The following is a 24,656-nucleotide window of genomic DNA, read 5'->3' on the forward strand; positions in this document are numbered from 1 at the left end:
TCACCAATATGCTACCGATATGGTTGCACTATCGGTCGGAGGATGGCATTCACGTATCGTACAGCCGTTACGGCGCCTTTCATGACCACCAGCGGCATACGTCGGCCCCGCATAATGGATTTCGCCATGGACGTCGAGAGTGAATTTGCGCATCATGCAGCCTATTGCGCACAATTTGAGTCGTAATACGACGTGCTGTGGCTGCACGAAAAGCATTATTCAACATAGTGGTGTTGCTGTCAGGGTTCCTCCGAGCCATAATAAAAATTTAAAAAAATGCCTCTGAGCACTAGGAACTTAACTTCTGAGGTCATCAGTCCCCTAGAACTACTTAAACCTAACTAACCTAAGGACATCACACACCCATGCCCGAAGCAGGATTCGAACCTGCGACCGTAGCGGTAGCGCGGTTCCACATAGTAGCTCCTAGAACAGCTCGGCCATCCCGGCCGGCGAGACATAATCCGTAGGTAGCAGTCATCCACATCAGTAGTAGCTTTTTAGCCGCTCTAGCGAGGCATGTCATCGACAGCTCCTGTCGATCTGTATCTCCTTCATGTCCGAACAACATCGCTTTGAAAATTAAAGCAATAACAGCCCTCGGCCGCAAAAATGAAGCCTTTTTAACCTAGGTTTCGGCCACTCCTAAGAGTGCCTTCGTCAATCTCCGTCTAATAGGCGCTGCTCATGCATGGTTGTTTCCATCTTTGGGTGGGTTTAGTGACATCTGTGAACTGTCAAAGGGACTGTGTCTGTGATACAATATCCACAGTCAACATCTGTCTTCAGGAGTTCTGGGAACTGGGGTGATGCAAAACTTTTTTTGATGTGTGTAGTATGTGTCAGTGCTCAAGGTCAATATTTTGAGCACTCGACATGACAAGAATTTAAAAATATATACCAACCGTCGAACCGTAACTGAGTTCCGCATTTGCTTATATTTAGTGAAGCAGGGCGGACATCTGGAAGATCTCTTCTCATTGACAGTGGGACAGTGATTAGCAGCGATGTTTATCTTATCACTTTCGATCAATTAGCACCCACATTAAGTCGTTGGAGATCTCTTGGAAAGCTCTTTCAAGTTCCGCAAACAAAATCCTACAGTCTATCAAAAGAAAGCCAGTATTATAACTCGGTAGCTGCAACCGTTAAAATATAACTTTCACATGCAGGAAACTTTGTCACTTTGTTCGCTATAGCTTAAATGAGCGAAAATGGCAGCCTTTACATTTAGTCGTTGTTGATGTATTTTGCAGGGCTGCTATTAATTACCGCACCCTGTACATTTTGGGATTTTATTATTGATGAACTATACTCTACAAAATTGTTATTTTATTCCTAGCAGGTAAAATAATTATTTCTTATGTCTCTCTTTTTATTTCTTTTTCGTCTTAACTCACGAGGAGACCACACGGCAATCGGATTTTTGTAATTCTTTATATGTATGGTGCGTGAAGTTCAGAACTCAAATACCAGTGACCAAAGCATTAGACGCCACTCTCAAAAATTTTCGAGAAAATGAAGTTTGAAGTTCCCTGAACTACTTGAGTATCAAAGTATGGTCAGCTCTCCACTAGGCTACGGGATCCTGTGGAAGAATGCTTCGCTGCCATCTGTAGGGCCTTCGTTCGATTTCCGGTTGATGCACATTTTTAAACAAAGGTTTATTTCCGTGAAGCGTAAAATACGTAAATATGGAAAACAGCAGTAGCACTAGAGACTGGTAATCGCCGGTTCGAGTTTTGTTTTGGACATTTTTTTATTTACATGATTTAAACATAAAATTCATCAAATACGTGCAAATTAACACATATCTAATTATTTTTCTGAAAAGTGCGCCTCTTTTTGTTTCTAAATGCATATCGCATACAAAATCCAGCTTTCATTGCAAATGTAAATTCTTGAACTCTGATCTTTTATAAAAAATTGTTTATAATGATTGTTTAAATTGAAAAAAGCAGTACAAATTAATTTTTTCGTCTTTATGTATTTTATTCCTCCCGGGGCAATGCTCTCAGAACATGTACCTCATTTTAAATATTTGCAGTGGCCAGGAATCGAGCGCTGGCTCCACAAACACTCCCCCCCCCACCCCCCTCTCATCCACCTCCACATACAGACACATAGCGAGCGAGCGGTGTTAAAAGATTCTGAAAAACTACTTAAGTCCATTTTCTCAATTCTTTTTTAGAGTTGCATGGATCTGCTTTGGTCGGTTGATATTTGAGTTCTGATCTTCACGTACCATAAATTTTAAAAAATGCAAAAATCGTGTGGTCTCCTTTCAGCTGAATTTATTGTTTCCCAGTTTACATTCTGCCAATTTCAAACACACATGGATCGTTCTTCATGCGCAAGGATACAGAACTCGATGTGCATCCGCAACGTACATCATATGACAGAGAGCAACAGGAAAACGTTCGTATTTCAGCGCAGTTTCCTAACGCTCTGTATCATATGATATACGCTGCGGATGCACATCGAGTCCTGCGTGCTTCTGCCTGAAGACTAAGACATGTGATAGCGTGTACAGTCGAAAACAATAAACACAGTTGAGAGAATAAGAAAAATGAACGAAAAGAGGGGGAACAGAAAGCATTTATTTTCCTCCTTGAAGTTCTTAATAATTGGTACTCGAAGCATCTTCCATCACTACGAAAGATACAAGACTATACAGACTCGTAGTTTACTGCAGAAACTTTGCTACGCTATTCAGCACTGTGCTATATCAATCAACACCTTTCATCGAATTTTTTCCTTCCGTTATGTGGATGATTGAGTTTATCGGATATAAAATGCTAATCAAACACTATGTCCAACGTAGTATGTAGATTACCAATTCACACCGGAAACATCAACTGCCGATAAGCTACACTGTCAACATAGTAGACAGAAATATTGTGGGTGGAAACGTTTCTCTCTTCGCTCTGCCTCACCACCCTTCTCGTAGCTACACACTGCCAGGACTTGTCCAATAACGACGGTCTACCAACCAGATCGGGACGTGTATAATCCAACAACTCCCTTTTTTAATAAAACGGGGGAGAAGTTCGTTGTATTTAGCTAACGTCACTGTCTTTTTCTACTGTGTGCAGCAGTTTTGAGAAAATAGTGGCTGATGAGGAAATTCCCAGCTTACTGTGACCAACTTTGACTAGTGGTGATCACAAAATTGTACTTGGTACGTGTTACAGTTCATACAAGTGAGCTACCTTCGGGGGCCCGTGTTTTCCCGAAATGTGTATTTATCTAGGGGAACAAAACTGACCAGTACGAATCTGTTGTGAGGCTTAATAACGCAACAATAAGATAAGTCTTCGCACTCTGCAGTTTTATGAGCACTGTCAGAAATTAATTTCACGGTAGGGTATTTAGTCTGCTTTCCTATTCCACGGAGCTACACTGAGGGAAGAGGAAAATGGACTGCAAGTGTCTTCCGAGTAAGAGAGAGTCAGTCAGGACTTATTCTCAGTGTCGCATCCTGTTTTCCTTCATAGAGTTCGAGAGGATACTGACGGAATTCTACCTTTCATGTACAATAGTTGGCTGGAAAGTAATGCCTCTGAATTTTTTACGTGAATCCTTAAAGAGTTTTAAATAAAACAAACGCTATTAACATTCTGCATCTTATTCATCATGTCTACATTTTTATTTCTCAACATAATCACCATGGCGACGAACACATTTCTCCCACCGAGAGACAATTTTGTTGATATCGTCACTGTAGAATGTATGCATCATTGACGAAGCCACGATCTCACCTATGCTTGCACCTCTTTATCACTATCAAAGTGAAATCCTCGAAGGCGATCTTTAAGTTTTGAAAACAGATGAAAATCGGATTGGGCAATAGCAGCACTGTATGGAGGATAATCGATGACTGAACAAAGGCGTCGGAATCTCGTGTGTGGTGTGACATTGTCATGGTGAAGGAGGTGCTCCATGTGTAGACGAACTCTTCGAGTTCGTAACTCGATTGCAGCGTGTGGGTGTGTGTTTGAGGTTTACGGGCGCTAAACAGCGTGGTCATCAGCGCCCAACTCGATTGCAGCACGCTGTTTCTCACGCAACGAAATAGTTGCATTACACACCGCCATGCTACACGTTAAAATTCAACAGACCTTTGAATGAGGACCTACAGTTTAACGTGGCCTTCTAACAGCTTTGCAACTCGGCATTTTTCAAGTTAAAAATAACTTCTGGCTGTGAATGAAGTGGTACGTGACAGATAAAAATTCTATGAGTAACCGGTTATCGAAATTGTGACCTCAGGATCCGTAATGTGACATTTAATCGTTATACGGGCGGTTTGTGGAGCTGACATGTTGTTCGTAATAAGTGGTATCTCCAGTGATAGGGAATTATGTGTTTAATTCAGTTCAGGTCAGAATACCACCATTTTGAAAATGTTTCCTAAAATTTATGTAATACCACAGACCTATAAATATAGGCTGAATACTCAGGATCGGTTTAAGGTCGAAGCGACACAAATCGCTGCTTGGGGCGCCAAGGTGAGACGGGCGCCCAAGCGCAAGATTTATATACAGTGCGTATTAGCAGCGAAAATTGACACGGGTCAAGGTGTGGGAAGGAAAAGGGGGGCGGAGGAGAGGTCAAATTATAAGTCACTTGTCTGTATAAACTGTTTTCGAACCGATCCTGCAGAATACAACAACAAAAAATATGTTATCAGTATCACAGCGGGTCGGAGTGGCCGAGCGGTTCTAGGCGCTTCCGTCTGGAACCGCGCGACCGCTACCGTCGCAGGCTCGAATCCTGCCTCGGGCATGGATTTGTGTGATGTCCGTAGGTTAGTTAGGTTTAAGTAGTTCTAAGTTATAGGGGAGTGATGACTTCAGATGTTAAGTCCCATAGTGCTCAGAGCCATTTGAATCATTTTTTCAACCAGTATCAGATATTTTCTACGGTAGAAGTTTGAGGGCGGAGAGGCGGACGGAGGTTCAGGACACTCTCTTGTCCTTGGGGTGGGAAACTGCCCCTAAAGGCGGAATAATCAGCAATGATCAACAGCATGAGGATGCAGAATGCAATGGAAACTACTGCATTAAAGACTCGTAACGTATATCCACAGAACATGTGGCCTATAACTGAAAGAAGTGTCATGATGATCTATCCTTTAGCAAAAGATTCCTGAATAGTCCCCCATTCGGATCTCTGGGAGGGGATTGCCAAGGGAGAGGTTACCATGAGAAAAAGATTGAGTAATAAACGGAAGGATAACGTTCTACGAGTCGGGGCGTGGAATGTCAGAAGCTTGAACGTAGTAGGAAAACTAGAAAAATCTGTAAAGGGAAATGCTAGGCTCAATCTAGATGTAGTAGGGGTCAGTGAAGTGAAGTGGCAAGAAGACAAGGATTTCTGGTCAGATGGGTATAGTGCAATATCAACAGCAGCAGAAAATGACATAACGGGAGTAGGATTCGTTATGAACAGGAAGGTAGGACAGAGAGTGTGTCATTGTGAACAGTTCAGTGGTAGGATTGTTCTTATCAGAATCGACAGCATAGCAACACCGACAACGATAGTTCAGGTATACATGCCGACGTCGCAAGCTGAAGATGAAGAGGTAGAGATAGAGAAAGTGTATGAGGATATTGAAAGGGTAATGCATTATGTAAATGTATATGAAAATCTAATAGTCATTGGAGACTGGAATGTAGTTTTAGGGGAAGGAGTAGAAGAAAAGGTTACAAGAGAATATGGGCTGGGGACAAGAAATGAGAGAGGAGAAAGACTAATTGAGTTTTGTAACAAGTTTCAGCGAATAATAGCGAATACTCTGTTCAAGAATCACAAGAGGAAGATGTGTATTTGGGAAAGGCCGGGTGATACGGGAAGATTTCATTTAGAGTAAATCATGGTCAGACAGATATTCCGGAATCAGATACTGGATTGTAAGGCGTGCACAGGAGCAGACATAGACTCAGATCACACTATAGTAGTGATGAAGAGTAGACTGAAGTTTAAGATATTAGTCAGGAAGAATCAATATGCAAGAAAGTTGGATACAGAAGTACTAAGGAGTGACGAGATCCGCTTGAAGTTCTCTAAGGCTATAAATACAGCAGTTGGGAATAGCTCAGTAGGCAGTACAGTTGAAGAGGAATGGACATACCTAAAAAGGGCGATAACAGAAGTTGGGATACTCAGAAACAGAGAAATACAAATCGAAGAGGAATGAAACAAATAGGAAGTGCAGGGAAGCTAAGAAGAAATGGCTGCAGGAAAAATGTGAAGACATCGGAAAAGAAATGACTGAAGGAAAGACAGACTCAGAATACAGGAGAGTCCAAACAACCTTCGGAAACATTAAAAGCAAGGATGGTAATATTAAGAGTGCAACGGGAATTCCACTGTTAAATGCAGAGGAGAGAGAGGATAGGTGGAAACAATACATTGAAAGCCTCTATGAGGAGGGTGATTTGTTTGATGTGATAGAAGAAGAAACAGGAGTCGATTTAGAAAACGTAGGGGATCCCGAAATAGAATCAGAATTTAAAAGAGCTTTGGAGGACTTAAGATCAAATAAGGTAGAAGTGATGGATAACATTCCACCAGAATTTCTAAAGTCATTGGGAGGAAGTGGCTACAATATGACTATTCACGTTGATGTGTAGAATGTCAGAGCCTGGCGACATGCCATCTGACTCTCAGGAAAGCATCATCTACACAATTCCGAAGTCGGCAAGAGCTGAAAAATGCGAGAATTACCGCACAATCAGTTTAGCAGCTCATGCATCCAAATTGCTTACAAGAATAACATACAGAAGAATGGAAAAGAAAATTGGGGGTGCGCCAGATGACTATCAGTTTGGCTTTAGGAAAGTTAAAGGCACGAGAGAGGCAATCCTGACATTGCGGTTAGTAATGGAAGCAAGACTAAAGAAAAAACCAAGACACGTTCATAGGATTTGTCGACCTGGAAAAAGCGTTCGGCAATGTAATATGGTATAAGATGTTCTAAATGCTGAGAAAAGTAGGGGTAAGAAGACTACCAAGAAAGAAGTGCTCGTATTAAAAAGGGTGTAAGACAAGAATGTAGACTTTCGCCCCTACTGTTCAATTTGTACATCGAGGAAGCAATAATGCAAATAAAAGAAAGGTTCAGGAATGCTATTAAAATTCAAGGTGAAAGGATACCAGTGATACTATTCGCTGATGATATTGCTATCCTGAGTGAAAGTGAAGAAGAATTAGATGATCTACTGAACGGAATGAACAGTCTAATGAGTAAAGAGTATGGACTGAGAGTAAATCGAAGAACGACGAAGGTAATGAGAAGTTGTAGAAATGAGAACAGCGAGAAACTTAACATCAGGATTGATGGTCACGAAGTAGATGAAGTTAAGGGATTCTGATACCTAGGCAGTAAAATAACCAATAACGGACGGACCAAGGAGGACATCAAAATCAGACTGGCAATGGCAAAAAGGGCATTCTTGGCCAAGAGAAGTCTACTGATATCAAATATCGGCCTTAATTTGAGGAAGAAATTTCTGAGAATGTCCTTCCAGAGTACAGCGTTGTATGGTAGTGAAACATGGACTGTAGGAAAACCGGAACAGAAGAGAATCGAAGCACATCTAAGATGTGGTGCTACAGACGAATGTTAAAAATCAAACCAGTCAAAAGAGTGATCACCAAAAAAAAAGTGACGAATTAAACCACTTCAAACCAAGTTAAGAATCCTGTGACCAACTAATCATTACACAAAATACTGCCCGCATCTCGTGGTCGTGCGGTAGCGTTCTCGCTTCCCACGCCCGGGTTCCCGGGTTCGATTCCCGGCGGGGTCAGGGATTTTCTCTGCCTTGTGATGGCTGGGTGTTGTGTGCTGTCCTTAGGTTAGTTAGGTTTAAGTACACTCCTGGAAATTGAAATAAGAACACCGTGAATTCATTGTCCCAGGAAGGGGAAACTTTATTGACACATTCCTGGGGTCAGATACATCACATGATCACACTGACAGAACCACAGGCACATAGACACAGGCAACAGAGCATGCTCAATGTCGGCACTAGTACAGTGTATATCCACCTTTCGCAGCAATGCAGGCTGCTATTCTCCCATGGAGACGATCGTAGAGATGCTGGATGTAGTCCTGTGGAACGGCTTGCCATGCCATTTCAACCTGGCGCCTCAGTTGGACCAGCGTTCGTGCTGGACGTGCAGACCGCGTGAGACGACGCTTCATCCAGTCCCAAACATGCTCAATGGGGGACAGATCCGGAGATCTTGCTGGCCAGGGTAGTTGACTTACACCTTCTAGAGCACGTTGGGTGGCACGGGATACATGCGGACGTGCATTGTCCTTTTGGAACAGCAAGTTCCCTTGCCGGTCTAGGAATGGTAGAACGATGGGTTCGATGACGGTTTGGATGTACCGTGCACTATTCAGTGTCCCCTCGACGATCACCAGTGGTGTACGGCCAGTGTAGGAGATCGCTCCCCACACCATGATGCCGGGTGTTGGCCCTGTGTGCCTCGGTCGTATGCAGTCCTGATTGTGGCGCTCACCTGCACGGCGCCAAACACGCATACGACCATCATTGGCACCAAGGCAGAAGCGACTCTCATCGCTGAAGACGACACGTCTCCATTCGTCCCTCCATTCACGCCTGTCGCAACACCACTGGAGGCGGGCTGCACGATGTTGGGGCGTGAGCGGAAGACGGCCTAACGGTGTGCGGGACCTTAGCCCAGCTTCATGGAGACGGTTGCGAATGGTCCTCGCCGATACCCCAGGAGCAACAGTGTCCCTAATTTGCTGGGAAGTGGTGGTGCGGTCCCCTACGGCACTGCGTAGGATCCTACGGTCTTGGCGTGCATCCGTGCGTCGCTGCGGTCCGGTCCCAGGTCGACGGGCACGTGCACCTTCCGCCGACCACTGGCGACAACATCGATGTACTGTGGAGACCTCACGCCCCACGTGTTGAGCAATTCGGCGGTACGTCCACCCGGCCTCCCGCATGCCCACTATACGCCCTCGCTCAAAGTCCGTCAACTGCACATACGGTTCACGTCCACGCTGTCGCGGCATGCTACCAGTGTTAAAGACTGCGATGGAGCTCCGTATGCCACGGCAAACTGGCTGACACTGACGGCGGCGGTGCACAAATGCTGCGCAGCTAGCGCCATTCGACGGCCAACACCGCGGTTCCTGGTGTGTCCGCTGTGCCGTGCGTGTGATCATTGCTTGTACAGCCCTCTCGCAGTGTCCGGAGCAAGTATGGTGGGTCTGACACACCGGTGTCAATGTGTTCTTTTTCCATTTCCAGGAGTGTAGTTCTAGGGGACTGATGACCATAGATGTTGAGTCCCATAGTGCTCAGAGCCATTTGAACCATTTTGAACCACAAAATACTATTTTATAGTAAATGTTATCAGACCACTTAGACAAATACCGTTATGTCATTCATCACAATGTTCCTAGGAATGCAAGGCTTGCTTGACGTTTCATGTTAGCAGTTCAAGATGTTCTGGCGATCACCACAGACTAATGGGCACCAAGTGCACGCATTGATCTCTTTTCCATCTCTCTACGGGGCCTGCGGTGTCCCACTTCTTTCAAGAGAAAAATGGTACTAAAAAACGTAATTGTAAAAACTATATAGAAGGAGAACGATAAAAATTATGAAATTATTGTCAAATGTATGCAGGTGTAAACCTTCACCTGCATTAAAGTTACCTACGGACTTTAGCGCTATTACCACCCAATTACGTACTGGTCTCAGAAAACATGTCAATACATTTTTTAGCTCTTCTTAAGACTTCTTAGAGCCTAGAAGTTTTGTGTGACTCGGTAGAGTTCGTGTTCCATTGTAGATGAGCTTTTGTGAATACCATGGAACACTTATTGGACGTAAACTACGAAGTCCTGGTGAAAACGAACGCGTCCGAATTTTTATGTGTAAATTCTTAAATCTTTTGAAATAAAACAGACGTAATTAACATTCTACAACTTTATTTTTCATGTCTAGATATTTGCACCCTTCTGCCGCTAGAGGGCTCTGAACTGTAGAGTTTAACGTGGTGGTGCGTAATGTAAGTATGTCTATGTATGAAAAACAGTGTGCTTGAATCGAGTTTCGAACTCTAAGAGTTAGTCCACACATGGAGCAACCACTCCTTCAGCATTGCAATGTCAGAAGACGCACAAGCAATGCGACGTCTACAGCAATTCGACGTCTGGGATTCACTGTCATTTATCGTCCTCGATACAGTCTCGAGTTGGCCCCATCCGATAATCATCGATTTCCAAAACTTACATAACATTTTCGTGGCCTTTACTTTGATAGTGATGAAGCGGTGCAGGCAAATGTGAGGTTGTGTTTCCGTCAATAAAGACAAACATTCTACATTGATGGTACCAACAAACTTTCATCGCTTGGGAGGAATGTGTTCATGGATAGGGTGACTGTATTGAGAAATAAATGTGTAGAGGTGAAGAAGAAAGATGTAGAATTTTCAAAACGTTTGTTTTATTTTTTTTTAAACTGAGAATCTTCACATAAAAATTCGGAGGCATTCCTTTTCAGCATGCCCTCGTACGTTTGAGCGCATAACATGTTCTAATTTTCTTCAAGACCAGAATTTCGATGGTATTGGACGGTGGTATTTTTGTAACGCCTTCCAATACAAACACCTGAACAAAAAAATTTCATCAAGACTTAGATATTAACCCTTACGATGATTACCTGCCAATTGGTTGTGTCTACAGGGTGAACCCGAGAAAAACCAATAAATATTTTGAGGTTATTGCTGGACAGAGAATGTAAGTACTTTGGTGAAAGGGAACCACGGTCTTCAGTGGTTCGTCATACAGTAATTGCATTTCATTTCTTTTCTGATCCCCATTCTTCTTTGTATCTATATTGCACTGAAAATATCTGCGCAACAGAACAAGTGGCTACGGTATACTCTATCTTACTTGTTTTAAAACAAACCCGTTCCATACACTCACCTTACCTGCTGTCGACCGCACAAATACCCACTTTACCCTTCCCCCTCAAGCTTGTATTCCTTGTTGGTCGGTTCGGTCTTGGATTTGTTTTTCCGATAGTGTTAGTTGAACCTTAACAGTTATAGATAGCAGCAGCCATAAAGTAAGTAGTGATGAGTTGACCGACATTCGCCTCGTGTGTGCATTCCTTGAATGAAATGGGATAGGGGCACAATGACAATGCTGAGTAGCTCCCGCAGCGACGGCAGCCACATCGTAGCATCTTTGCCTAGTGCACTACTAGGTGTTCAGCTGAATTATTGTTTCCATTTTACGCAAAATATTTTGACGGCCGATTCAGTCTTCTTCATCTGCTGCGAGTTTCACTGTTAAATGCACTCGTTGCCTGGACTCCTACCAGTCTGTTAATTACTGACTGTCTCGCGCCTCTATTTACTGCTGGCTACTCATTCCCGAAGCCCACTACGCACATTTTCTCTGCATTTCCCATATCTGGTGATGTGATTTGTTTGGTTGTTGCATCTGTACGTAGGTGCGCGTGAGAAACCGAAGCTTTAGCTGCTAGGATCGAAGATACTGGCCATGGCATAACAATCCATTTGGAAGAGCAAGTGTTACAATCAGACTGTGACAAAGGTGCCACCGGTAGTTGCCGCGTTCCACGATCTCATAACAAGGGCCAAAAATTGTTTTGTGGATGTTAGATGCACAACTACTGCAGCAGTATCACCGCACGAGGTGCATTCATTGCACGCAGCGGTCAGTCCATGCGGAGTAGAGTTTGCAAATGGGTCCCCACAATAAGTGCAGAAAACCACAGTTTACATTCTTTTGTGTTGTTTACAGAGTGCGCAATTACAAGAGGGAGTATGTTCGACAGCGGGAATAGCCACGTGTGGGGTAACTAAAACCCGCACAAAGTGGTATCCTGACGCTGGCAACAAAAGTTTGCTGTGAATGTGGTGAGGTAGTATTGTCAACGATTATGTGATTGGACCTGACGTACTTTCCGATAAACTGCACGGAGTCGTCATGATCCACGCCTTCTTACAGGTCCTGGAAGATGCGCCAATGGGAATTTGTCGGCTTATTTGGTTTCAACGTACGAGCAAACTCTGTTCTCGATGTAAGAACCGCACTGATGTACAGTTTGAATAACAATGATTTGGTCGAGGCGTTCCTGCTTCGATGTCATCTCCGTCGCCAGACATGAATGCAATGGACTGTTTCTTCTTCTGGGAGCATGTGAACAGCCTACTTTACGAGACTCATATAGAAACCCATTGGGACTTCATTATTAATACGTCTGCAGCCTTGGAGATAGTCCACCAAACTCCTGGGATACTTGAGCATGAAAGACCGTCGAATGTAAGCCGCTCTTCACTCTTCCGTGATCATGTGGTAGATACTTGGATAGCGTCTTTGCCGAAACAATTCTGCATTTGTTACACACTGTATCGTACGCTGGCAGAACAGATTGAACATGTGATAAAAATGTAAGTAATCTGTTTGTAGATTGTCCTATGGCCCTGTGTTTTATGTTGTAAGTTTCGGTGTCTGTGTATCACAGGCTCTCTCACTGTCGAGATGGTGTTTTCATAAAAACAAAGGTAATTTGGCAACAAACCGATTAAATCATAATTATGGTATTAAAATGTCGCATGGTACTATTGGCCTGCATATCTCAGGCGGTGGATTCAGCCGCCTGTCGGAAAGGATGTTCTTCCTCCGCGCACATTAGCCCCTTCCCTGAGGATATGAGATAGTTGCGTCACACGTAAAGTTGTAGAGCGTGGATGCGTGTGTAGTGCAGTATTAGATTCGTGTTGTATGATGAGAGAGGGGAAGAGGGTGAACGCCCCCATACGATTGACGGATCACCAACAACAGTGTCACGTACCCTCGCTTCATGAGACACTACAGAGAAGTTTGAAATTTAACCGAGGACGTTGGCGGCAAATCTGGTGGTCATCACTCTGCACCACCACCTCTCTTCCTCTTGCTGGCCAAGTGCTGGCAGTGAAAGTTAAGTCCATCTTCAGGGTTAGAGTCGAGCGCAACCGCACGGGCGTGCGTTAGCGACTGTTTATTTAGTTATTTACTTACATATTTATGGGAAGGACAAGCGGTGGCACGGGGTGTGTCTGTGGGGGGGGGGGAGGGGGGGGGGGGGTAGTGTGGGCAGGGTCCAATACCCGAGGCCTGGTCACAGTATCCCCCTCACAGCCAACGACCTAATGTCTCATAGGATAGTGGAAGACATGGGGAAACAACTGAAGTGTAAGGCTTTTTTTATTTTTGTCTTGTTTATTTTATTATTTTATTTAATTGTTTTTACTATTATTATAAAATTTTAGGGATCGTACATCACCTATGTAGAAGCAAAAATAGGAGACTAAAAAAATAAATAAATACTTAAATAAATGCAACACGCATTTATGGCGCGCCCTCCCTTCCGGGAAGGTTGAGGGATAGAATTGGTCGTAGGTGCCTGAATATCAGACAATGTCGGAGGGAGGGGGGGGGGGACTCGGTGCAGTTCCCGGTACATCCCAATTACGTGGGGTTGTAGCGGAGACATTTCGCAGGTAGTTGGCAAATAAAAGTCGGTAACGAGGGGTGCGTTCGAATGGTGCATGGGCTGTTTGCATATAGTTCCAGACGTCTAGAATTTTGCTCCCTCACGAGAAAGGTAACTGATTGTCCACTCCTTTACCCACATAATGACATGATATTTGGCGGTGGTAATATATGTGTTCTCCAGGTATAGAAACATATGCGGTTCGATCGCATCAGTTGGCACTCACACGTAGCAGACAATCTTTTGATGCACGAATTGCCAGCGTCGTGCAAGAGGCGCAGGTCAGACGGTGATCATTACTGTCGAGTTGCTGGCAGAACGGGAATCTGACAAACCGATATTGCACAGTCGCTGTTTTTTAGTAAATTTGCTGTTGTCTGTGTGATACCACATCGTCCAAAAGTCGGTAGGGAGGAAGGGATGGGGATGGTACTCCACATGTACACCGCCAGTTTCTTACGGGGAACACGACGCAATGGAAGGATGAAAAAAATCCTGGGCGACCGTGTGTCTGGGAGGCCGGTGTGTGTGCAGATGTAGCGACGAAGAAGGCCGAAATGTGAGGTGAGGCGTGATTTGGCCCACAGACACAGGCGGTGAGATAGACGCAGGAAGGGGGATCTTAAGCAAACTGCGTGTTAGGGACGTGCTCCATCCGGTGCTTTGTATTCCCTTTGTACTCATACACAAAGCCGCAGCTCACATCCAGATGTTGACAAGTCCGAGGCACCTTTCCATGGCTGGCAGGGTGAGACTCATAACGGACTTTAAACATGGAGCCAGCCATAACACCCAAGGTCCACATAAAGGTCGCACCTGTGTGATATGGACCAATTTTGATGCCACATAACGAATAAGAAAGTTAACATGTTGAAGGGTCTCCAGAGGTTCTGGTAGACTTCGTTGTGGATGATGTGTAACAGGAGACGGAAATTCGTGTTTTCTGTGCATCTGACGCTGGGGGTAAAGGTAACGCCCAGGTACCGGAAGTTCCACATTAGTGGCAGAGTTGCCACCTCATCTTTCTGAAGGACTTGTCCAAGGTACATTGCTGAAAATTTGACCACGTTCATTGCATTGCCTGCAACAACCCCATAACACGTGATCAGTTAGAGGATTGCTCGGATCTCAGAGCTGGAGTGGATGGGAAGTAGGAGGTCATCAGTATATGCCTAGCAACAGAAGTTGTGTTTGCGAAGAGTGAGTCAAGGTAGCTCGGGTCGACAGGGCAATAGCATACAGGGGGTAGAGATGGAGCACCCTTGCCGAACAAAGTAGCGGATGCGTACCTGCCTTGCCAAACGTTCGCTGACTTGGACTCGGGAACTTGCACCACTGTAAAGACGCTGGAGGACGCCAATGATGGGAGGTGGGATGTCTATGCAAGTTGCGACCGAAAATAGGAAATGTTGACTCACTTTATCGAAGGTGCTATCGAAATCTATAGCGACGGCCGCTGCACTTATTTCCAGTTAAGTAGCAGCATTCGCCTGTGGCAGTCTGTATGTCAACCTATCCCCTAGGAGTCGTTTGTTCTGGGCAGGGGGTGTGAGGAAGTATCGATGGGAGGTGCATTACCTGTAAGCTGGCGAAGATCTTGTAATCTACATTGAGCAGAGTGAGCGTTAGATAGTTTGTGGCCGTCGAACCACGGGATTGGCGTAGGCCCTCAGCAGAGGCAAGCCACACTGCTTGGTCAGATGTCATGAATTTCTGGAACATAATCGTCCACTGCAATGCCATGAGCCTCCAAAGGGCTCAGTAAAACTCAGTCGGTAGGCTGTCAATGTCGAGCGATCTGTTAATTGCACCCGCGCGGGATTAGCCGAGAGGTCTAGGGCGCTGCAGTCATGGACTGTGCAGCTGGTCCCGCGGAGGTTCGAGTCCTCCCTCGGGCATGGGTGTATGTATTTGTCCTTAGGATAATTTATGTTAAGTAGTGTGTAAGCTTAGGGACTGATGACCTTAGCAGCTAAATCCCATAAGAGTTCACACATTTTTTGTTAATTGCAACCTCATAGAGTGTGTCGTCGACTTCATCTCATGTGACCCCCATTGGTAAAGTATCCGTCTCCAAGTGGGTGAGGGTTCACATGACATATTGGAAGATAGAGTCATCATCCTCTTTCCTGTAAGTGTGCCAGTGTGCTCGACGAACGTGTAAATGATGTCCTTCTGTTTGACAATCCACAGTCATGTGGCTTGACCAGTGTGTCAATGATCTGTCTACGATGCCGTCGTTCGTCCGACTAATATGATGCATGGATGAAATTCCCAATCCCACCTGGTCATGGTGTCGAATTTGTGCCACCACCCTCTACAATTTGTGGCACGTCTGCACAACAATCCTTCCCTTAGTTCTGTGCCATTCCATCTGGTTTTCTGGGGTTTATGGTGGGCATCCAGATCTTGGAGGATGACACATTAGAAGTTGATGGTGTTTTGATGCCATTCATCCAATTCCTTTCCATATCTCATTAGTGTCTTCCTGATCTCTGGCTTTGTGCAGTCCACCCACCACAATAGAGTTCAGCAGTATCTGGCAAGGCATCGCTCACAGCCTGCCCATGTCTTGGTGACTCGATGTAAGAGCAGTGGTCATAAAAGGGCAGTGGCAATGTAAGATCATACGAAACATATCCTGTCTAGATGGCTTGCGGAATAGCAAGGTCGGTCTCCATGTCGGACTTCCCACATATCGCAGAGCAAGAGGTCTCACACCACTAAAGTAGTTCCTGGCAGATCGCATAGTGGAGAGCCTGGTCTTTTGGATGCAGAAAGCAGTTATATCACTCCTAGCAGGCAGTGTTTATATCGCTCTAAAAACAGGGGGCGATGTCGTCAGAATAAAACCGGATTCTTTCATGTCATTGGGTGGTGCCTGATGAGGCATAAACATTAATAAAGCTCGTCCCAAAGGCAGTGAGAGCCATGCCCCTATCTGATAGAAGAAAGGTGACAGGAATTCCCTTGCAGAAGTAGGTGGACACTCCATGGTCTATGGGATCACCTGTGGAGGCATGGGAGACTTCCTGCAGGAGGGCAATATTGATATCAGAAGCCCAGAACATTTCCCACATACGACGGATTTTCAACTGTGAACTGATGTTGCTGGTGTTGATTGTTGATGCCTTGGAGGCAGACACTGGTGTATCGTCCATATGGTCCTCTGAAGATGGAGTAGTGGTTCATGATATAGGATCGAGAGAGTAAATTAACCTATTAAATACGTCAGTGTCTTCACGTTGCTAGGGGGTGGGACGGGCGCAGGACCACCGGTAGGTGTCGCCACACTCAATTCGTCTCCTTCGGCAGAGGCCGTTTTGTGAGCGTCGTTCGGCCTCTTCTTCGGCCTGCTATATCTCTGCCAGAGACGGCTCGCCACCTTCTCTTGCTACCTTTCGGAGAACATTGTTTCCCCACATGACCATCTGTGTCCAATAATGGCAGGAATTCGCATCGCTTCGTCAACAAGGCCGCTGTGGGGATGATGAGCGAGTCGATCTCCATCTTGTTGGGAAGGACTGGGTCAGCAGTCTGCAGCATCTGCGCTATCGGAGCGAGGTCGACGGCCAGCGAGACAGCAGGCCGTCCGACCTACCCTCCGTAGGGATATGATCTGGCTCAGATGTAGTGTGCGGGTGTCGTTGCGAGGCGGCAGGAGAAGCGAGAGCAGGTGCGTTGGTCTACGGGAACAACATTGTTTACGACGAGGGTGGCCCGTCGGCGGCTGTCAGTTGCGTAATGAGCCCCAGTAGGTATTATAATCTAAAGTGGCTTTCTTTGGCCCACCCGAAACAAGTCCTAGGCTGGCGGTCGAGCATGATTATTGCACGGCATCCTCCAATCTGTAGATAGGACGGAATGTGGTTGCCGAAATCAATGATTGTCTGCCGGACGCCGTTTAGGAGACGATATCTCCAAAATTGTGTCTATTTGTCCGCAGTATGGCCATGGACTGTGCCATATGATCGGCGTGCCGCGACAACTTTCTCTGCTGGAAGTTCGAATGGCATTTCGAAAACGCATAGCGTAAGTATGCCTGAGCCTGCGTGGTCGATGATCACGCCGCCAGCCACGGTGGCCGAGCGGTTCTAGGCCCTTCAGTCCGGAACCGCGCTGCTGCTACGGTCGCAGGTTCGAATCCTGCCTAGGGTATGGACGTGTTTGATGTCCTTAGGTGAGTTAGGTTTAAGTATTTCTAAAGTCTAGGGGACAGATGACCTACGATGTTAAGTCCCACAGTGCTTACAGGAATGATAGAAGTGGAGCCCCTGTTTAGTCTCGAGTAGGATGTGTCCGCACGCCGCGTCATTGACGATTTTAACATAGACCTTACTATTCACGATGGACAACTTTATTCCTGTAAAGTCGGTCGCCGGGATCTTGACTTCATGTCTTAGAAAACATTCAACTTGGAGTGCCTTGAGTCGGACATAGTCGTTGCAGAAGGCAAATTTGAGTGTACGTTTAAGGTAACGGTTCGCTACGTATCGTAGACGCTAAGCCGGCACGTAAGTAACGGACGTCAGAACGTAAACAAGGCGAGCTCTCGCTCTGCATATGGAAACGCAATAGTGCGTCTATACTGATGCCTTGCCAAAGGCAGACTGCAACTTAATTAGTTCGGCTGGCATTACGTCATTGCTCACTGACGAGCATAGTTATTACAATAATTATTTTGTCTTACTGAACAGTAGTTGACAATGTATAGTAACAATAAACCAAATAGCAATACCAATTTCAGACGATTTTCGTGGCGATAATTTAAAAAAAAGTGTGTTAATTATATGTGTTCAGTACATAACAGTAATGCTCCTTAAAACGAAAGAAGAAACTGCAATGCGATATAAGTTGACTGTGAATAGCTTTCACGCTTCAATCATCTTGTTTTCCTGCACGAGTGAAACTCGCGTCGAAAAAATAAAGTTGCCTAATTAAGTGTTGTTTGTTTGCAGGCACATGTCTGCAGTTCTGGTGAATACTGAAATCCCCATGCCACAGAATCACAGAACGCCAGTAGACGAGTCAAACTACAGTGGTACAGACCATCTCTACTTCAACAGTCGGCTCCGCCGTTTGGTTCTTGCTCCTCTAGCGACGCTCGGTGATACTGTGGCGAGGAGTTTCAGTATTTACCAGAACTGCAGACATGTACCTTCAAAGAAACAAAATTCAGAAATGCAAGTTTATCTTTTCGAGGTGGTTGTTAAAACTTTACGACGCAGTGGCTTTGTTTCCGAACTGCGGCTGCCGGCAGGTTCTGATCAACGGCGTGTGGATCCTGGTGTCGCCGCCGCGCGCCGTGCACCACTACCCGACGCGCGAGGACAACCACCTGGTGTGCTCCTCGCACATCGACGCCTCCTACATGATCGCCTTCGGCTACCCCATCGTGCTCATCGTCGTCTGCACCGTGTACGCCGTGCTCACGCGCAAGATACCCGAGGCTTTCAACGAGTCCAAGCACATCGGTGAGTACACCTCTTTGCTCGCGGCAATTGAACACTTCATACATGTTTAGCCCGCATCTCGTGGTCGTGCGGTAGCGTTCTCGCTTCCCACGCCCGGGTTCCCGGGTTCGATTCCCGGCGGGGTCAGGGATTTTCTCTGCCTCGTGATGGCTGGGTGTTGTGTGCTGTCCTTAGGTTAGTTAGGTTTAAGTAGTTCTAAGTTCTAGGGGACTGATGACCACAGCAGTTAAGTCCCATAGTGCTCAGAGCCATTTGAACCAAACTTCATACATGTCTCCTGCAATCTGTGGTTTCTCTCGAGACATAACACACTAAACTAGTGGAGAATAGAGTGATAAAACACTGTAGCACGCCAAAAGGAATTTTTTGTTTTTAATTCACATTTCGTTGACGTTCTGCAGAATACGCCAAGGAAATTAAAACGCAGAAGCCGTGTTTATTTTGATATTAAGTCGACATTGCACCTGCATGATATCATTGCAATTAAATAGCAAAAAAACTATTGCTTCTCTTTACATAATACTACCCCATTTTCTTTATGCCACCTGTATTGAATACAACAGTGGTTAAGGACCTTGGCCATACATGAAATAACATGAAAATCAACGCTGAATAATCAATACACACCCTGAAATTCAGGCTAAATACATACGAGGTACAATGACGCTATGGCTGATGTGTCACGTGGTACACTACTCCCTGCCACTGCACACTGCCCCACTCATTTTCTTACGTACATACGTACCACATACCACTATACTGCAGAATAGACGTCGATTGCTTGACGGAGTCGAGGGTTGGAGCGTGTGTGTGTGTGTGTGTGTGTGTTGTGTGTGTGTGTGTGTGTGTGTGTGTGTGTGTGTGTGTGTGTGTTTGTGTGTGTTTTTTCAGTGATTACATTTAAAAGTGTAATAATTAATATCATACTAGCATAAGTTTTTGGTTCAACTCCGCTACAGATTTCGGGTTTCAGTGGTTTCCTTTCATCTATAGCTTAATTTGGATCCTTTTCTTCTTCAGGTGGAATTTCAAAAATAAAATTTAAGCTATGTATTCGCTTTTTTTTCTTCTGTTCATCTTCTCTCTGAAACTACTTTTTACATCCTTCTGAATTTTGTTATCCCATTAATCGACTATACTATCAGTTTAGTTTTGAATTACGTTTTGTCCTATATAATTTTATTTGTGATTAACTATTATTTGTTTGAGTATGAATTGGTCATGGTAAATGATCGCTTTCGATTAACCTAGAAATTTTCCAGTCTGATACTATTCCGGAAGCCAGCTCTTTAAAGGGTTGAAAATTTTCTAATATTGGCTTTATTGCTAGCGATAATTTAAAAGTGGCCAATATCGCCGTTTAAATGCATTAATACGCATTTTTAACCAAAATACCTTCTCAGCACATTTGCTGTGCATACTGATGATTCTTTGTGTTCACCGGTAGAGTTACTACAGTGTCACTCAGATAGTATTTCTGGATTTTCTTACTGCGTCTCTACTTTTCTACTTCTTGAAATAACAAAAAATCATGACCACTGTTTAACGTCTAGTCAACCACCAACCATCAGAGGCTATAAAGACTCAGTAATTTCAAATTTAAACAAGCGTAGCAAGTCGAACTTCTTATTTGTATCCACAAAACATTCAAGTTTTTCTTTTTTTAAATTACGCTTTAGTTCATTTTGAGATACTATTCGAAACCTAAATTAGGATGTGTCCTTGATAATATTTGTTAATTGAGCATTAGGCCGTGGTCTAAGGCATCTTTCTGTACCTTATGTTTCGTCTTCTAATGATGGAGACATCAACAGAGGCTATAAAGACTCAGTAATTTCAAATTTAAACAAGCGTAGCAAGTCGAACTTCTTATTTGTATCCACAAAACATTCAAGTTTTTCTTTTTTTAAATTTCTATTGCCTTTGTGTACCTCTAAGCGCAGTAATGATTAGACGTCAGTGACACAGCATATTACTCTCCACTCTTTTGGCTATAAATCCCATTTTTCTACATAATCTCCATTCAGTGCGACGACCTTACGTCACCTTCCTGGAAGGGCCTATATGGAAACACACTACTGACCGGTGTCGGAGTCATCTTCTTGCTCGATCAATAACCTCCTAATCATCCGCGTACTGATACCCACGGAAAGCGTCCTCCATGGGGCCAAGAGGCGGAAGTCCAAGATCCGGGCTGTGGGCTGGATGAGGAAAAACAGTCCAATGAAGTTCTCTGAACTCCTCTCCGGTGCGCAGACTTGTGCGAGGTTGTGCGTTGCTGTGGATAAGGTGAGGTTCGTTTGATTTTTGTGGCGAGAAATAAGCTGATGTCATTTCTTCAATCTCCTGAAGATAGCACAGTACACTTCAGAGTTGATCGTTGCACCATGAGGAAGGACATCAAACAGAATAACCCCTTCAGAGTCCCAGAAGACCGTCTCCAATACTTTACCGGCAGAGGGTAGTGCTTTGAACTTCTTCGGAGGAGGAGTTCTGCTGTGGCGCCACTCCATGGATTGCCTTTTTGTTTCCGGTTCGAAATAATGAACTCACGTTTCATCGCCTGTTACTATGTTCGCCAAAAAGCTGTCACCATCATCCTGATAACGCGCAAGCAATTTGGCACAGATGGTCCTTCGTTGCTCTTTATGGTCTTTTGTTATGCGGCAATTAACCCAGCGTGCATATACCTTTGAGTACCCGACTGGTGGACGAGTGTATAACCACTACCAAAAGAGACGGCTAGTTGAGCCGCGGGGTGTTTGATTCGCTCACCTGGAATAAATGTATTAGCACGTTCCAACTCTGCAGGCAACAGCTGTGTGCGCTCGGCCGGCACACGGGAGATGGGACAAGTTTGCGCGACCTAGTTGCGATGATGACACACGCCTCGCCCAACGACTCAACCTGCTTTTGTTCACTGCCATATTTCTGTAGACATTCTGTAAGAGCCCATGAATATCTGCGATGCTCTGATTTTCCGTCAAAAGGAACTGAATGACAGCTCTCTGCTTAGAACGCACCTCCACTGTAGAAGCCATTTTGAAGGCCACGTGTGTCGCCTCCACCTATTGGAACTTTATGACAATATAGGGGCTGAGGCGGGAGTATTCCATGATATCCCACAACAAATTCTGCAGTTTTCAACCGAAACTGGCAACGAAAAAATATGTTGCATTACTTATTGAACGCCTCTCGTATTAAATTGCTCGCCCTGAACAGAACCAAATCGAAAGAACAAGACAGATGGGGAACTCTTTTGAAAAATTTTACTATTCGAAAGGCTGACTTATAAAGGGACGTGTTGTCCTGGTGGATGAGTAAATTTTAGTTCACTAACTATGAAAACGCCCTACAACAAGAATCAGTCAGTGGCCTTTCCCAATAGTTAAAATGCCTTCAGCAGTATTTTTACCATTGTTAAAAACGATTTTCTCATTACGCAACAGACAGTTCTCTCGCCAGCTTTGACTCATTTTTCGAAGGTGGATCCACTATCGTCCGCAACCAAGTGACAATGCAGACATTTCTGGGGTCGCGCTTCTAACTGAAAAATAATTTTGAATTGTTCTTCATGGAACATTTTTTGCCTGGAGTCATAAATTGGAAAGTCTAATGCACACTCAGCTTCTTCATACCGGTAACCCATATGTTACCTTTCGTCTCGGTGGTCACACTAATTTTAAAGGGCTAATATTTTATCGATACGCCGGGAATTTATTGACTGTGTCATCAGAAGAAGTCCGCCACCGTAGCTGAGTGGACAGCGCCCCGATTTGTCATGCCGGGGGACCCGACTTCGATTCCCGGTTGGGTTGGAGATTTTCTCTGCTCGGGGACTGGGTGTTTGTGTCGTCATCATCATCATTTCATCCTCATCGACGATCAAGTCGCCGAAGTGGAGTCGCCTCAAAAGACTTGCACCAGGCGATCAAGTCTACCAGTCGGGAACCCCTCACCACACATTTCATTTTCATCAGAATAAAACTCTAACGGGTGTCTAGACCGTGCCAAATCTGCAATGCTCGTACTAGCAAGTGTAAATCTATTTAATTTGTAATGAAAGATCATCTACGCTAGTACAGACTTCCGTGGGCTCTCATCAACGTTTTTTGTATCAAACCCAAAGTTTTCCTAAATAAAAGTTTCTTATTATTTCCCAACGAACGTATTTAACGTTTCTACCAATCGTAAGGCACAGGTCACTTAATGAAGCTACAAACAGAAGCTGCGCGTTCCGTGTATCTGCAATGAAAGAACCGTAGAGTAATCGCGCCTAGGAAAAGTCAGACAACTACATAGAATTTCCAACTATTCTCAGAAATTTCTCAAATTTATCAATGCACTGTTGCATCTATAAGGGGCGATCAAAAATGTTCCGTTCAAAGGCCATACAGTCCAGAACCGGTGTACCATTCTGGTGTAATCGTCGTGAACATTGTGGGAATCATCCCACCGGCGCATCAGGTTGAAGATACCAGGCTGGTAAAACACGGTCTCCTGGTGTGTTAAAAAATCCGTAACAGGCGTCTGCCCATCCTCCTCTGACAGGAACCGTCGAACGTTAAACGCCTTTTTTAAGCGACCGAAAGCGTGATAATCGCACAGGGAGAGATCAGGACTGTAGGGCGGTTGCCCAAGTATCTTCCACTCGAGTTGGAGTAACTTCTACGTTAAGAAATTTACGATGTGAGAAAGTGCGTTATCACGAAGCAGTAGGACCCCTTGGCTCACCATCTCACAACAGTGCGAATCTGCAGTGCCACGAATCCCACAGTAATCCCTTGTCTACATGTCTATCCTTGTATACCCGTATCGGAATAGCGCTACGTTGCTTATACGCTGCAGTAACGCCCTCATACGAAAACTTTTTGATCACTCCTTATACTATATGCATCACCAGAAATTCCTCTGTAAAGATTTTAACTTTACTGTATCAGATTTTTAACTTTCCTACTAAAAAAACTGCTATAAAATATTTGAACAAGAGATGAGAACTTCGGAGTATAACGAGAGTAGACAGTTTAAAATTTGCTAGCCATAACGGGAAGTTGGCTAAGCGAGCGCCAAATCAACAGAGCTGGCTCGCTGTTGTGTTCCGGGAGCACGTTCATTCACGGTGCGGTTTATCTGGGGCCCCCAATTAGCGTCCATGTCAGCTGAAGCGTTATGCAGGAGATGGAAAAGATGTGGAAAGGTTTTCCAGCGGTGCTTTTGCGCACTGCACGGGCGCTCGCCTAACGACCAGAGGCAGAGAAAATAAAAGCCAGTGAGTCTTTTCCATCCGTGCAATGAAAGTGCCTCTGTCGCGTTTATATTCTGCTGTCGAAACCCATCGCAGAAATACGCATCTGGCAAGTACGGCCCGTAATAAATCCACTGACGTTTCTCTGTCTCCTTTCAATAGCGACGAAGAACAACTTCGATTTTCAGTTGATGAACTCTCCAGAGAACGTTGGTTTCCTGTGGAAGTGCTTTCTCTTTCCGAAAAAATTTTGTATCCCGCTAAACGCAAGTAACATCATATTTTTAGAAGTATTGTATTTAAGTCAAGAATTTAACATTTGAGAACCTACATAATAATGCAATTTACGACCAGAAACAAACCTTATTCGTA

The 24,656-nt window shown here is 44.7% G+C and overlaps 1 protein-coding gene across 1 annotated transcript in view; it reads left to right on the forward strand.

The window, feature by feature from the left end:
- The window catches only part of LOC126176735 (metabotropic glutamate receptor 4-like), an 848,202-nt gene that overhangs the window by 756,605 nt on the left and 66,941 nt on the right, over positions 1 to 24,656 (forward strand). Inside the window, exon 11 of the mRNA XM_049923904.1 lies at positions 18,826 to 19,039. Coding sequence (XP_049779861.1) covers positions 18,826 to 19,039 — 214 coding nt within the window. The remainder of the gene's footprint in view (positions 1 to 18,825; positions 19,040 to 24,656) is intronic.

The sequence above is a fragment of the Schistocerca cancellata genome, chromosome 3 (assembly GCF_023864275.1).
Source record: "Schistocerca cancellata isolate TAMUIC-IGC-003103 chromosome 3, iqSchCanc2.1, whole genome shotgun sequence".
Taxonomy (NCBI): Eukaryota; Metazoa; Arthropoda; class Insecta; order Orthoptera; family Acrididae; genus Schistocerca; species Schistocerca cancellata.